Consider the following 14,916-nt stretch of genomic DNA (forward strand, 5'->3'; position numbering starts at 1 on the left):
AATGTGAATTTTCACTGGTTTAAGTCAAGTCCTTGCCACACAGTATTTTGTATTTTGTTTGGAGCTGTACGTTGCTCTTGAGAGCTCGGGGCTTTCTTATCCAATTGGAAATTAAAAGGAAAACAGCATAGCTCAGAGAATCCGATTTGCATCCCTCTAAACTGTATCCCTGCAAGTCCCTCCTCAGGAGCTGGGGTGCTGGGAGGAGGATGGGCACAGCGCTGGGAGCGTTCGGATCAGCTTCGGGTGGCAGGGTAGCCAAGGAAAAGGCAGAGCTGCTTTGCCAGTTCAGAAACAAGCCCTACCTGAGCCCCTCGGGGGATGTCGAGGGGAAACGGTACTCAAACTGCTATTAGTGCAGTTTAATGAAGTTTTAATTAGCCAACCAGTTGTGTGATATGAAGCCCCAACCAACCACACAACACTGGGTAGAGAAGTAAGTACAGACACAGTTCCTTTCAGAAACGAGCCCTACCTGAGCCCCTCATGGAATGGCGAGGGGAAACAGTACTTAAACTGCTATTAGTCAGTGCGATTTAATGAAGTTTTAATTAGCCGACCAGTTGTGTGATATGAAGCCCCAACCAACCACACAACACTGGGTAGAGAAGTAAGTACAGACACAGTTCCTTTCCCTTAAAGGGAACAAGGACAGCATGAAGACACTTTTTTATATTCCTGTCTTTTGAATCTTTTACTTCCAGCGTATCTCAGCTTTATTTTAGCTGCATCTTAGGCGACTGGTGAAGAAAAGCTGCAGTATCACAGTATTTACTCTTAGAATGTCCCAAAAGCCAGCTGGTAACATCAGCAGCTCACACAAAAGACTATTTTACATGCCTTTGCATACACAGCTAGAAATTCAATGTATATTTATTTTTCAAAAAATTAAAGTACCAACTTTGCTACAAGTAATGAAAAACCATGACCGGTTTGTTGCCAGTATCTCTTCACTTTTGGGGACACAGTCTGACGGAGGCAAAGCTCCGTACCGGGCAGTCCCTAACTGCACTGAGAAAAAAATCAGACTTGGAAAGATCAGCATTTAAAAAACAATCCCAAGGTCCTTATCAACTGTGGTGTTAACTTTTCATTTGTAAAATTACAATCTTTATGTGCCTTCTTCCACGTAATTGCAGATGGTTCATGTACTACAGTATAGATACGATGTTTACATATAGTTTTGTAAAGTGTATATATTATGGTCAAAAATATGACAAGATATAGTGGATGAAACTTCGAGTATTGCCTTGTCAATGAATATGCATTCAGACTACATTAAAATAAAGTTATTTAAAGTCCACTTACAGGTTTTGACAGTGGTGTGTTTTCAATTGCGTTGAAAATATGACACGTAACAGCTGGAAATCCTTCCTTCGAAGCTGCGGGGTGCTGGGAGACAGACGTTAATGCAGCGTAAACCAAACCTCTGTCACACGTGGAGTACTTCACCGAGTAAGTGACAATCGTACAGACCAACTGTCGGCGCTACGTCCAAATTTTCATGTTGTAGATCATTTGGATACTTGAAATTTCCCCCCAGAGTTACTTTCTACTTGGCTTCAGCGAACTCTTGGATTAAGAATTTGATCAAAACTATATTTGAAACAAAGATACTAATGTTAGAAGTCTAAATTACCATACTGCCTGTTGTTTGCCAGCTGATTAACCAATGTATTGCTTAAATTCACAAGTTTAAGCATATGCAAACACAGCAACAGAATATAGATTAAAAAAAAGACAGCACAAGACCAATACGTGAAGCCATTCTTCTGGGGAAAGCCAAATTAAGGAGAAACGCGCGTTAACCTGCAACACAAAGCGAGCAGGAGAAGGCGTAAATGACAGACGAACTGATCACACGCCTCTTCTGCGGGCAGAGCCAGGTTTCTACGGGGCCTTACGGACCAGCACCTTGCTGTGGTTTGCTCAGCAGAACCCCTCCCAGACACCCGCTCTGCTCCTGCTCCACCAGAACTCAGAGGGAGACAGAATTCAGAGCCAGAGACACGTGTGGGCTCTCTGTGCCATCTTTTCCCCCCAAAACAGACATTAAGCAGTTACTTACTACACAAAAAAGTAGAAAAGTCAAACACAAACCCTTTTTGCCTGCAGTCAGGAAGTAGTTTTAGTCACAAAAATACACCAAAAAACCCTCTGCCCTGCAATAATTTGGGTTCTTTCTTTCATATTTTGTATATTTTTATCTGTGACACTTTAAACCTGATAAAGTCACCTGGTTCATTCGCTCCCACACCTTAGTTCTCCCCTGTAGCTGTAAACATCCACGCGTGTTTTATTTCACATTTAAAGGGGGAAAATTCCTTATCCCCAAGGAGAAGGAATTATAAGGAAAAACTGACCAAAGCTGAGCTCGCAGACCAGGATTTGTACGGCTGCGTTAATGGATTCGGAGCTGCCCTGCCATCACACGACGTCTGGAGAGTCCGTTCCCCTCACAACACTGGGGTGGCACTCGGCAGCGCCGCTGGCCGGAGGGTGGTGTCACCTCAGCAGCGCCGGGGGGTCCTACGAGATGCTGGGGATGCTTATGGGGGCTTTGGAAGATTCTCTAGGTACACAGAGAATCAGCTGGAATCACCGTTCTGAAAGAAATCTGTCTACTATTAAACTGTGCAGAATAAAAATGAATGCATAAAACCCCAATTAATCCAGCATCACTACTTCTATTTAACACAAAATGTGTGCTTTCCTCCCCAAGAGGTTTAGATGATGAACTACTGCAATACGAATGTTCAAAAAAAAAATATTAACACAATGCAAAGAAGTTCATAATTTAGCAAAACTATTTTATTAAAGCTTATTCTCATGATAAAATAATAGCCAACAAAATCATATTAGGCAGATCTTCTGCAAATGTGTGTAGCTGCCACCTATTCGGATATCATTAAGTCAAGATATTCTTGGTTTCTGTGGTATTCTTTATTTTCAGCTATTTACAGTCAAGCATGAAGCAAAAGATTACATCAGGAATGTAGTATTCATGTAATAGTATAATGTAGTATTCCCCTCGAGATTCACCGTTTATTGTAATTAATGCCAGATAGGAATTTGTTTTCCTTCTCATCACTAAAATACAACTATTTTACCCTTTTCCCATTCAATATATTTAAAAATATTGCACTACGTTTAATTTATCTCTTACAATCATCATTAGCAATACTATTGGAGGAAAACGATATCCAGCTTTTCTCACCCCCCGCGCGACACTTTAAAACCACGGATGTGTTTTCGCAAAAAAAAAAAAAATCGGTATTCGCATGGTTTTCACAGCTCCTTCATGGGTACTGGGGTCTCCGTGAGGTACCTGGCTACACCCGAACACCTGTCCGTAAGAGGAAGCACCGATGGGGACTGAAGGCAGGTCGCCACCAATGGTAAGCCACGGAGAAAACGGGGCGGGGGCGTCTCAGTAAGCATCTCAAGCAAGTACAGGTTAAATAACTTTTAGTCAAGAAGGGAAGCTAATTTTGTGCGATTATTTGCTGAAGCTTAATTTCCCAAGTGTGTCACATGCCTATCGTAGCATGGATAGTGTTTTCCGTACATCAGCCAAGTCGTCAACTGCCCAGAACGCAAAGCGCGAGTAGTTGCACGAGCGGGAGTAACCGTTTTGTTGACGCGTGTGCTTTTCCCTCTGTGAAAACCACCGCTTCTTCGTTTTGCCCGTCACAAAACTGAACCGAGAAGCAAATCTGACGGAGAGGTACATTGCAGGCTGCCCGAAAACTTAAAACAGCTTTTTTTACCATCTTACATTCAACTCCGTTCCCATAAAGGCATCTTTTCTTCCCACTACCAAGATACCAGTAATAAGGATCCCAGTACCTGACCCCGTGCCCGAGGATGACGTTTCACACGGCGCACACAGGAAACGAGACGCGGACGTGTCTACAGGAAGTAAGTAACAACGGCCTTAGCCAGCTGACGCCGAGATCCACACAGCACAAGGCCAAACAGTTCTTTTCAAAAGCTGCTGGCTGGAATTCTTCCTCGTCCCTACCGGACTCGCTTATTTTGACTCAAATAAAACATGTTATATACACTATAGGACATTTTTTTTTCTGAGAAAGATGCTCCTTCTGCCCCGACTGTCTCTTCTGCCTGGGAAGCTGAATACAACTCACCACCGTATGAGCACTCCAAAGTGCTGAGAGAACACATTTAACTATTCTGTGAAGTATTTTGTACCTTAAGCTTTCCGAAATGAGAACGTCAGCAGCAACGTATTAATTTTTGGTTTGAATTATGTAAACCGTCGTTACATGCTTTTTCATAGAATGCAGTGAAACCTCCAACCCTTGTGAAGAAGTTATCCTTCGTCAGGGTATCAGGTGACACACCACCACAAAACCATGTAACTTTGCTCTGGAAGGGCAACCAGCCTCTTAACTCTAAAATATTCCCAATTAAATTATTACGAGATACTGGTATGTTCTTCGATAGCTAGTATTATTCAGCCAGGACACAACAGCCCAAGGTTCTAAGGAGGATTTTTTTTTGAAGTACAGCATTACTATATTTCATGTTAATTACAAACTATGAGAAGTTCTTGTATTTAACAAAAATATAGAAAACAAACGATACGCAACGTTAACTTCCGTAAATCCTAATAACGGACAAAATTAAAGACCTTTTGATCGCTTTCAGGATACGTTTGGCAACACAGACACAGCTGCCCAGATGACGTACAGGAACCGATCAGCATTTTGACGCCTGGTCCCTCAGCGACTCCTGTGCCAGTCATCAGCTTCGGCATGCAACAAGCTTAATTGTTTCATCGTACAATGGAGACTAAACATTCTGAAAATCCTGCCAGTTTCCTATTGAAAACACTAGCTTAAAAAAAAACCAAACAAACAACAGGTGGAGGGTGGGGGGCAGTAATACATTAAGGACACCACACATTGATGTGAAATGGTAAGGTTCTGGAATTAGAAAAAAATAAGTTATTAAAAATAAATTTCCAATATAAACCCCAAAAATGTTGTTTTAACCAGCCAGTTTAGCAAAATGATGGTGCTGTAGCTGGAGAAGAACCGTTATTAGCTGTACTCTTACACAGGCAAGTAACTGTGGAGAAGCAGGACACGTACATCATACCAGTGTTTTAATTTGTGTGTGTCTGTAATTAAGTGCAAAGTATTCTTTCGGTCCATTGCTTCCAGGGCTAAATACGCAAGTATCAGTCTACTGATGGAGGTGGATCAACCGGTTCTTCTGATATGATGCTGAATGTTGGAGCCTCCGTCAGACTGACATCCTCGTTATCCATTTCTTCCGCCGTATTGGCGTCCTCCGAATCTTTAGTCACTCTTTTGGACTGCCGCTCTAAGGACATGTTCTCCAGAGACTCGATGTCCTCGATGCCTGCTCTGTAGTGGATCATCAGCAGCGTGAGGGCCTGCAGTCTTTCACCCGACTTCGCCAGTGCAGCAGAAACCAAGGCTTTTTTCCTTGCGTCGGAGGTATCTTTTTCTTCTTTGACCAGTGAATTATTATTTTCCAGCTCCTGGTCTATCTCGTTCTGGAGCTTATCCAACATAAATTCTAATTTCTGAAAACGCTCCTCCGTGGGTAAACTTCTGTAGAGATCACGACCAATTTCTTTAACGGCAATAAAGACGCTGTCGTCTAGACCCCCCTCCTTTCGGACCAGCTTTATCCCCGAACCTGCCCGTTTTGAGGGGCTGCTGGGCCCACTGATTTCAGTATCGCTACTTTCATTGTCAGACGTGTTTGGTGTGTGCTTCGGCGAAGGTTCTACCCCCTCCGTTCCTTGCTCAGAGAGGCGAGCTTTGGGGACCTGCCGCAGGTTCAACAAACGGGTGCTTGTATTGATGATGTGCCTGGTCAACCCCGTAGTTCTGTTAACGGCTTTCGATTCCGAATCCACACGAGAGGCGGCGGCTTGGGGAGCTTCCTGTCCTTCTGCTCTGCAACCGCCCGCAGTTCGATCAAGTCGCTTTTCAGCTCCTACACAAAAGGGCGTCTCGGTTAGGCATTTTTCTTGACATTTTTTATGGCAAACGTAAGCACAAAGCATGCACTGAGAAGCAGCTTTAGTCCAGACTTTCTTTTTGCAGTAATCGCACCAAGTTGGATTCTGAAACTGAGTATCTTGGAAGTTATGCTTGTTCTCCGTAAGAACAATTTGTCCCAAGTAAGGATCCTCTTTCTGCAGTGCACGAGCTTCTTCTTCCACGTGACATTCCCTTTCCTTTTCCAGGAGAAAGTTTGCATCATCTACTTCACCTTCTTTTAAATATTTGAAGTGTAAAGTTACATCTCCATAACAAAATTTTTCATTGAATCCCTTATGGGTTGTCAAATTCCGCAATGCTGTTCTAGTGACTGCTGCTTTCGGTGTGGGAGCATCCAGTTTAAACGTTCTAATATATTCCATTGAGGATGTAGCTATACAATCTAAAGCAATTTCCTCAAGTTTTATGCTTGCATATCCTAAGCAGATAAACCCACCTGCTTTGAAAGGGTCCCTGCACCACAGTGCAACATTAAGGTACTTATGGTATCCTTCTACTTCAAAGAGGCAGGAGGATGTTCTCGTCCTTGGCCATCGGCCTTGCCGGATTTTATAAGGAATTTCTGGTGATTCCCATGTTCGATGATCATCTCCACTGTCTTTGTAACTACGTGCGTTTTCAGAAAGTCCATCTTTTAATGTATCCTGTTTTGGGGCCGTTATTACTTTTGGTACCGCTGGGTCTTCTATTTGATCGTTATTCTTCACTACCTTCTCCATGCATTTCTCTCCATTATTTGCAGGTGGAGGTGGCCTCTCTGGTTTTTCAGAGGATACACTTCCAGCTTCCAAGAGATTTTGAGCTTCGCTAGTAGGCAAAACAGGCTTGCTTTGTGGCCGAGGTGGCACGGGAGGCTTAGTGCTGGATCCCTGCGATTGTTTACCTGACTGCTGGGATGCATCTGAACCCTCAGTCGCTTTGGATGTTGCCGCTTTAGCTCCTTCTTTTGGTTGCGTTTTTGACGCCGTCTGATAACCTAAATGCAGTTTGCGATTCAGAATCGGAGATATAGTTCCAAGCGGTTTAGCAGCAAGTATTACTACTGAACGTTTGGGACTCTGAGTCGTTGGCAGATCTTCTTTTTGGTCAGGTGATTCGCAAGCTAAGTCCTCAAATTCAGAATCAAAATCTCTGTTGTCAACATCAGCTGATAAGCTAGCTTGGTCATCTTCCGGCTGTGTCAAGAAAGCAGTGTCTTCCAGTTGTCCAAATCCATCCTGCAGTGCTGAACCATGCTGATTATACCCAACAGGCCTTTCATAAAAGACTAAAACTCTGTCCCCAGCCTGTCTAATAAGCTTCAACACCTGGACAGTTGATGTGATTTTAACACCTATGAAAAAAAGACAAAAATTGTTACATTTTAATTATGATAACAATCTAAATAGCCAAAAATAGTCAAAATACGTTTAGATCTTTAATAGTAGTAATAATACCGTTGCTCTCTAACAGAGGAAGTTAATTACAACAGAAGAGCTTAATTGAAACGCAACAGATGGATCCTTTCCTGTTTATTCATACAAATGTATCACTAAGGGGCTGGAAAAGAAAGTAACAAATACTCCCGTTTCCTGTGTGTTATTTATGCTGTGATCTATACAGTAACACTGATTTTATATGCTAACGTTTTTTAACCTTGGTCTTATAATAAGTTTGGACTTTTCAGCGGCAGGCATTTAACAAAGGACTCCAAAGACATGGGGATCTTTATACACAGTCACAATGAAACCAGAAGCAGGCTAACAAAGAAAATAGGTCCAATACGTTAACAAAATATAGGCACTGTGCTAACATTCTCAGTGTGGCTGAACAGCGAGCTGAAGCACCTCCCTCACCAGATCTCTGGGAGCTATTTGACAGTATCTGCAGGCTATGGTCAGATTCAACAGATTACATGCAGGCTAAAGTATCTTAAATGAGCACACTGCCCAAATAAAGTCATGCAAAAATGACTTTTCCCTTGCTCTAGAGCAATCATCAGTTGCCTGTTATTATGAGTGCCAGGCATTACTGTAATTGTTGTGAGAGGCAACACAGCTGAATTGCACGCAGACAGGGCCTCCCAGTTCGCAAGACCACACTTCTTTTGCAAGCTGACGCATTACTCACTGCCAATCGCTAGAAGTCTGTCCCCCCTCTGCAGATCAGCAGCTGCAGCAGGTGAGTTTGGAGTCACGGTCTCAATGACAACATGCCCTGCGTCATCTTCCTTGGACTGCACAAGGCGGAGCGTGAGCCCAACACTCTGCAGATTCCCTTTCACTAGTTCTGCCTAGAAGGAAGATGAGAGTATGTCGGTTAAGGTGGCTGCAAGTATTTATGGTTATTAATGATTCAATAAAATTATACAACCGATATTATTTTAAAAAAATACATCAGGACATTCACTGACTTCACTAAGCAGGTTATCACGTGACAGATTAACCATCTGCCAACCCAGTTTACACCTTTGGAGAAAGATGGAACCAAACGTCACCGGTTCTGAAGAGCCAAATATGCCAAAACCAGAGCGCCGTGCAAGGAACCGTCAGCAAACCGAACACAGAAATGATTGTATGCATGAACACATCTGTTCAACAGCTTATGTACAATTAATACTGAGCTAACCTGTCCACAGACATTGGCAGGAAAGGTAGTACATGGCTCATCTTCGCAAAAAGCCCCAATTCTAAAAGCTTAATTAAGCACAACCTCATCAGCCATTTAACTGCTAAGAAGTTTTATGAAAGGAGCTCTGCACCGTCAACCCAGTATCACTTTGTATATATCACATTTCTGCTAGAAAACCTCCTACTACAAGTAGCTCTTAAGTAGTCTATACAAAAAGGTGTTTGGAGTGAGAAAACTGTCACGTACTTACACATTGCTAAAGCATATTTAGAACAAATCTAAATTAACAATAGCCTAAGGAGTTTCTTCAAAGACTGAGAACCCTTGACTCATATTTATCTTGCCAGATAAGTATAAATTTTAACTCAATCTCAAATATCCTTAAAAATGACTGAGGTGCAATCTCTGCAGTAGAGTTTCATCCCACACTCAGCCCGCATCCTCTCAGAATCTGGAAGTCCCTATGGAAGAACGTCTCTCAGTAGTGGTCAGTTTCCACACCTCAGTGCTCGAGATCTTTGGCAACTTTTTTCTTAATAAAGACTGTCCTTAATGAATTTTACAATATGGTTTGGTGGGGTGCCCCGTCCCCCCCTCCCCTGCAACGCACATTCCTTCTGGACTGTTTCAAATAGCTGTCTACTATCACTCCACTAAAGCACAGTCTGTCTATTTGAAAGGGGAACTCTGAGTCTGTGTTTCAGCTCCAGGGACAGAATTTAATTTTTGGTTTTTGATTCCCAAGAACAGAGAGACAGACACTGTTTGTAGAAAATCTCCTATGGAGGTTTTTCTATTTGTTTTCAATTTACCAAGTTTAGGTAAACTGTGTCCTTCATCCTTCTGCATTTGCTTTGCTGCTATTCAATCCTCAGTGTTTGATCTGTCTGGAGCTGATCCTCCTCTCCGGCCGCCGTGTCCGTTTGCTTAGTTTAGTGCAATGGCTTTCCACAGAGGAAGCAGATTACTTAACTTCAGTACGTGATTCTCTCTTTGGCTGCGTGGCTCTCACTCCTTTCCTATATCTTAATAGCACCAAATCCTGAGGGTTTTTTTTGCTAATTGTTGTTCAGTTCTTTACAGAAATAAAATGCTACACTACTTAACAGTTTGCTTAAGAGCAGCACTGAGTTTCAACAGCACTGCTGAATGCTCAAGAACAGCACTGACTTGCATTAACTTTCTAAGCTTTGTCACTTCTGCATCTCCCACAGTCACTTAAATTCAGGAGAAAACATTACCCTTACCATCTATTGTGAATACCCAGTAATTTACGTAATGACAGTAAGACCAAGTATAAGCTTAATTGCAGTTTCAAGATTCAAGGTTCTTCTATAATGCAAACAAGTAAAGAATTGCCTGCAGCAACAGCTGCTGTAGGGTTTGGGGGGGTTGTTTTAATCAAGGCTCTTACCACTTACACCAACAAAACTGATACATAAGTACATTTAAAATAAATAAATAATAGCCTCCTGAGTGTTAAGGAACAAAGAAAAAGTATTAGAAATACCTGTGGAAGAAAAGAAAAACTTTTTAAAAAGAAAATAATTTCTCTTCTGCTTTAGTCCTCTGTTTATATATAATATGGCTTTAAGTTAGCAACTCAAGCATTGCAGGTGCTGTATGGAAACAGCATGAACAACTACAATTACAAACACTAGCTGAATATTTTAACTGTCAAAAACACAAGTGACATGAATTTGCTGTGGAAGCATACAAACCTGCAACAAAATCTCCCAAAAATCACTGCCCTTTGCCACACAGCCCTGCACATTGCTATCAAACTACAAGGAGCCCATTGTTTCCAAGATTTGCCACAGAGTTTAAGTACTCAAATCTCAATTTTCCTATGAGGCTTCCTTTGAAAATCTTGCTCTAAATGATTATGGCTGGAAAGAGATTTCCAAACCCTTGTTTGGATAAATAATGAAACTATCATGATGCAGATCAGGAAGTAAACTCCCACTTAAGGAACACTGACAAACATGAATATGATAAAGGACTGAAAAGCAAACTATAACCATTTTTCGCCCTAATTTTTGTTAGTCCACTTAAGTATAAAGCTCTTTACTGAGAGAATTTCAGGAAAGAAATGGATGGTAGACAGAATGGTGGAGAAAAAACAAGGCAGGATGATTTTCCTCTTAACACAGTTACTCTGGCCATTTAATTACACTCTTTTAGGGACACAGCGATTTTGATGATATATAGTTTCTTCTGAAATCTTACATTAGTCCTGGATCTCAATGCCCAGAACTGGAGTCAATTAGTAAGACAAGATGTTTTGAAGTCGTGGCTCATCCGAGATAGTCTGTTAGTTCTGCATCCCCGCAGGAGAAATGTTGCTGCTCGTTTGCAACATGAGAGAACTCTCGTGCAATCCGCCTTGGAGCGGCTCGGAGAAATATCCAGCTACTGAAGGAAAGTGGCCACCCTAACACTTTTACGGGAGTTACCTCATCAAATCTTTCTTTTAGAGTCAGATATTTTCTCATCCAAAGAGTGGCTCAAAGGAGCTATAAGATTTCCAAAGACACGCTCTCCAGAAAGCAACAGGATTTATTGGAAAGAGAATGTCACAAGAGCTGGTACCGAAATATCCAGCGTTCTCTAAAAGGCAGCAATGACCTCTAATTGCAATCACTGCAAACTGCGTGATTAACACATACAGGGAATAGCATAATTAGACAGTAAAAAGGAAAACAAGTTCATAGAATCATAGAATGGTTAGTTTGGTAAGTTATCAAAAGTTTTCTTACAGTTTGTCAGGACAGACCCTCCTCCTCTTCAGCTTCCTTTGAATCCAAGGACTGCTTTGAGCAGATCTCAACAGCAGATGACTTAACAATGAAAATATCCTCTACTATAAAAGGACTAGAAACCTCTGAGGTGATTCCCAGCATTTCACCCTTCCCTCCTCCCCCGGGGAGACCACATAAAAGAAACAAGGGACAGCTGGGACACTTAGGTATCTCTGAACATTTGGCTCCCATGCAGGGACACGGGCCGCAGACGACAGCGTGCATGACCCACTGATGGCGAGGAGACTTCCCATATCCCAGCAGTATCTGAGGGAAAGCCGGTTTGGGAAGCAGAACGCCTTTGAACGTAACAAAGTTCATCTCAACTTTTTATTAACTTTGGCACAGTCACAAGCCTTCTCATAAAGTAAACTGGTTTTATTTATCAACCCAAACCAGATGAGTAGTTTCCTTGATTTTTCCTTCTGGCAAATCCAGGTTTCGCTAAACGACAATACCAGCAGTATCTCATGCTAGCTACAGCGCAGGTAAACACCGCTTCAAGCTCTCAAACACCCCCCACCCCAACAAGTACACCCACAAACCAAGCACCTCTGTGTCCCCAGCACAGCTACTTTCTGTCCTTCCTTAAATTAAAACTTGATAATAAATGTGAAGAGCCAAAGATGTCCCAGAACATGAAACATCAGAAAGACCAAAATCACCTAAATGAGACAGAGGTGAGAAGAAAATTGCTGGTAATGAAAGGGCATTTATCACCAAGGAGGCTTGCTGCAAGCAAGAACAATTAACAGCTGTGCCTAGGAGAATAGGAAATTTTAACCAACTAGCTATACCATATGAAAGCAAGTTTATTTTAATTTTATCTCATTAATAGCTCTGTTTTACTAGTTCCTGCAAACTTCAGTAGTCACTTAAATAAGAAGCAAGATAAAGCAGATAATGCTACCCACTTGCCAGTGACAGTCATACACTGAGTAACTTACATTGAAAGAGTCAGAGCTAAATTGTGTTACAGAGCTTAAAAAAAAAAAAAAAGGTAGGTGTTTAAGAAAGGTAAGCATCACCCAGACTATTTGTGAAATATTCGTTGAGATTAAGATGCAATAGGAATGACTGCCTGGGGAAAAACTGAAAAGAAGTAATTTCCTTAGTGTTTTATTATTCGAGGAAAAAAGAAAAAACACCACAAGATGATGACGTAAGATGTCCATTCACTTTAAAATTAATAAAACATTTTGATGTGGGGCTGTGAATGCCTGACTTTTACAGGAAAAACGTCTATGAACATTGATTTCACGGTATAGGCTTTAGTTCATTTATATGCATCTGAGTCTGAGCCGCTGCAGAGCACAGCCCCACGAGTACTTTCGGGTCAATATTGGAAGTCTGCTCTGGAAATATAATGCAGCAGAAAATTATGCTGTGTCTCACAGCCTTTCAAAAAAAAAAGCCTTGCTGTTCTGAAAGCCTAGCAGATGTTGGATGACAGTGAAAATCAGGTTTTCCAACCTTTTTTGACATACTGACGCTGAACTCTGCAGCTACACAGGGATCATTCAGGAGTTTACAGCTTGCTAATACCATTTAAATGGCCAAATATTTACACAAGTGTCAATACAGGATGCAGTTTTAATCTTTAAATGCTTCACTAAATTATCAGTCTGAAACAATTTGCAAATGCAAAGGGACGATAAACATCCCTCTTCCAGGCAACAGATAAATGTGATGCCATCATATTTGCTTCCAAAACTCCAGCTATGAAGACAGGCTGGTTTTGAATACAGAGTTAACATGAGGTATAGCACTTCCATTCAGTATTTAAGACATAATAATGTCCATCAATAAATATGGAGAACATATCTGGAAAAGTACGTATGCCAAGCTATTACTAGCGGTGCAACATCATTCAGCTAAACTTTAAAAAACTATTAGATACACACAAAAATAAAAAGTCACAAAATTAAGGCACAGCATGATAACTGGAGCATGTGTCTTTTGCTTGTAAAGCATATTACTTTTTTTCAGGAACTAAAAAGGAAATTGTTTTTTGAGAGCTTAATTTTACTCTGTAACTAATATTCCAGATTTCCATAACTATTTGTAAGCATTAACATAATAAAGCTTTATTAGATTTTAGTGTGCACATCACATTCTTTTGAATAAAGGCTGATAAAAGCTTGATCACCCAAGCACATAAGAAATCTTATTTTGTTGACTTTACATCACTGGAAGCACAGTATTTCTTACGTGTCACAATGTCAGTGCCATACCGTAGATAAAAGCCTTAATTTTTCCCAACCCATCAGAGTTCCTGCAGTGGATCTTAGGTATTCTGGCAAGGTATGGTCTAACGTGTTTGGGGGAAAGAAAGAGTGCGTGTGAAGTATTACATTCTCCTAGACAGCCCTGCACGCTGAGAGGAAAGGAAGGAATATTTCATGTCAAAAACCCAACATTAAAGTACAGAACTAGGAAGCATTTCCTTCTATTCTGAAGGCTCAGATATTTGTATTATTAAAAAAAGGCTTTTGGCATCTATCTTTAAAATATAGACTTGAACATTACTTACTGCTTTTTTCAGCCCTACTACCGAATGCAGTCATATACGACCTGCACAGCACAGTGATTGCTAGATTCTGCGGGCTAGAGGAGACACTGAAAGGAAGCAGGTATCACCAATCTCACGATACACTCCTTTGTAACACCAGACTTAAGAGAAAAGAAGGATTTTTAAGTGTACTGAGAGGATTACCATCTATGCTTTAGAGAAAGGAGATGTTTTTCTTTCGTGACACAGTCCCAAAGCCCAAAACTACGAGGCAGAGTAGCACAAGCCGTTTCCAAGCTGTTCTTCAGGCCCCCTGTCCATGGGGCAGGATAACCCCTGCAGTGTTCTGGGGAAACTGTCAAGAAAACAATCCTGCATGGAAAGTGTTGGATGTAAACTCTGACCAAGGAATTTGCAAAGACAGAAACACTTCAATTTCCCAGGCACAGAGAAAACGACCAACAAAAGAAAGAGGAGAGTTTCCTGAGCATTTGAGAGCCAGCCTTGTTCTCGGGATGCTGAAATGGTTCAGTATGTAACAATTATTGATCAGAAACAGTGTTCACTGCTATGTCTTATACACACGTAGGTGTATCAGTACATGCAAACACTCAGTTGCACAGAAATACACTAAAAATTCAGTTCATAAGGTTAAGTAGGCTGGGATTCCCAAGCAACTCCCTGCAAAAGCAGACACGGACCCAAAATGAACAAACCCAGGAATTGGCTACCTAAAATTGGACATGTGCCTCCATCTCCTTAATCTTCCCATTTCCTTTGGCAGGTTCAGACGTATGAAAACATGTTGACAGAACATTTTAAAAACAAATTCAAAGCTACATTTGTATTTATAGAATGACTGGACTATACAATGTGACAAATGATGAAAAGAAAGGAAATAATCTCTGTAAGAAAGTTAGCACTACAT

General features: G+C 41.3%; 1 protein-coding gene across 1 annotated transcript in view; it reads right to left on the minus strand.

The window, feature by feature from the left end:
* Positions 1-5,206: 5,206 nt before the first annotated feature.
* The window catches only part of PDZD8 (PDZ domain containing 8), a gene marked incomplete at its 5' end in the record, with an annotated part of 60,592 nt that continues 50,882 nt past the window's right edge, over positions 5,207-14,916 (minus strand). The window contains 2 exons of the mRNA XM_010152640.1: positions 5,207-7,398; positions 8,175-8,337. Of these exons, the coding sequence (XP_010150942.1) occupies positions 5,207-7,398; positions 8,175-8,337 (2,355 nt within the window). The remainder of the gene's footprint in view (positions 7,399-8,174; positions 8,338-14,916) is intronic.

This window comes from Eurypyga helias, unplaced genomic scaffold (assembly GCF_000690775.1).
Source record: "Eurypyga helias isolate BGI_N326 unplaced genomic scaffold, ASM69077v1 scaffold7375, whole genome shotgun sequence".
Taxonomy (NCBI): domain Eukaryota; kingdom Metazoa; phylum Chordata; class Aves; order Eurypygiformes; family Eurypygidae; genus Eurypyga; species Eurypyga helias.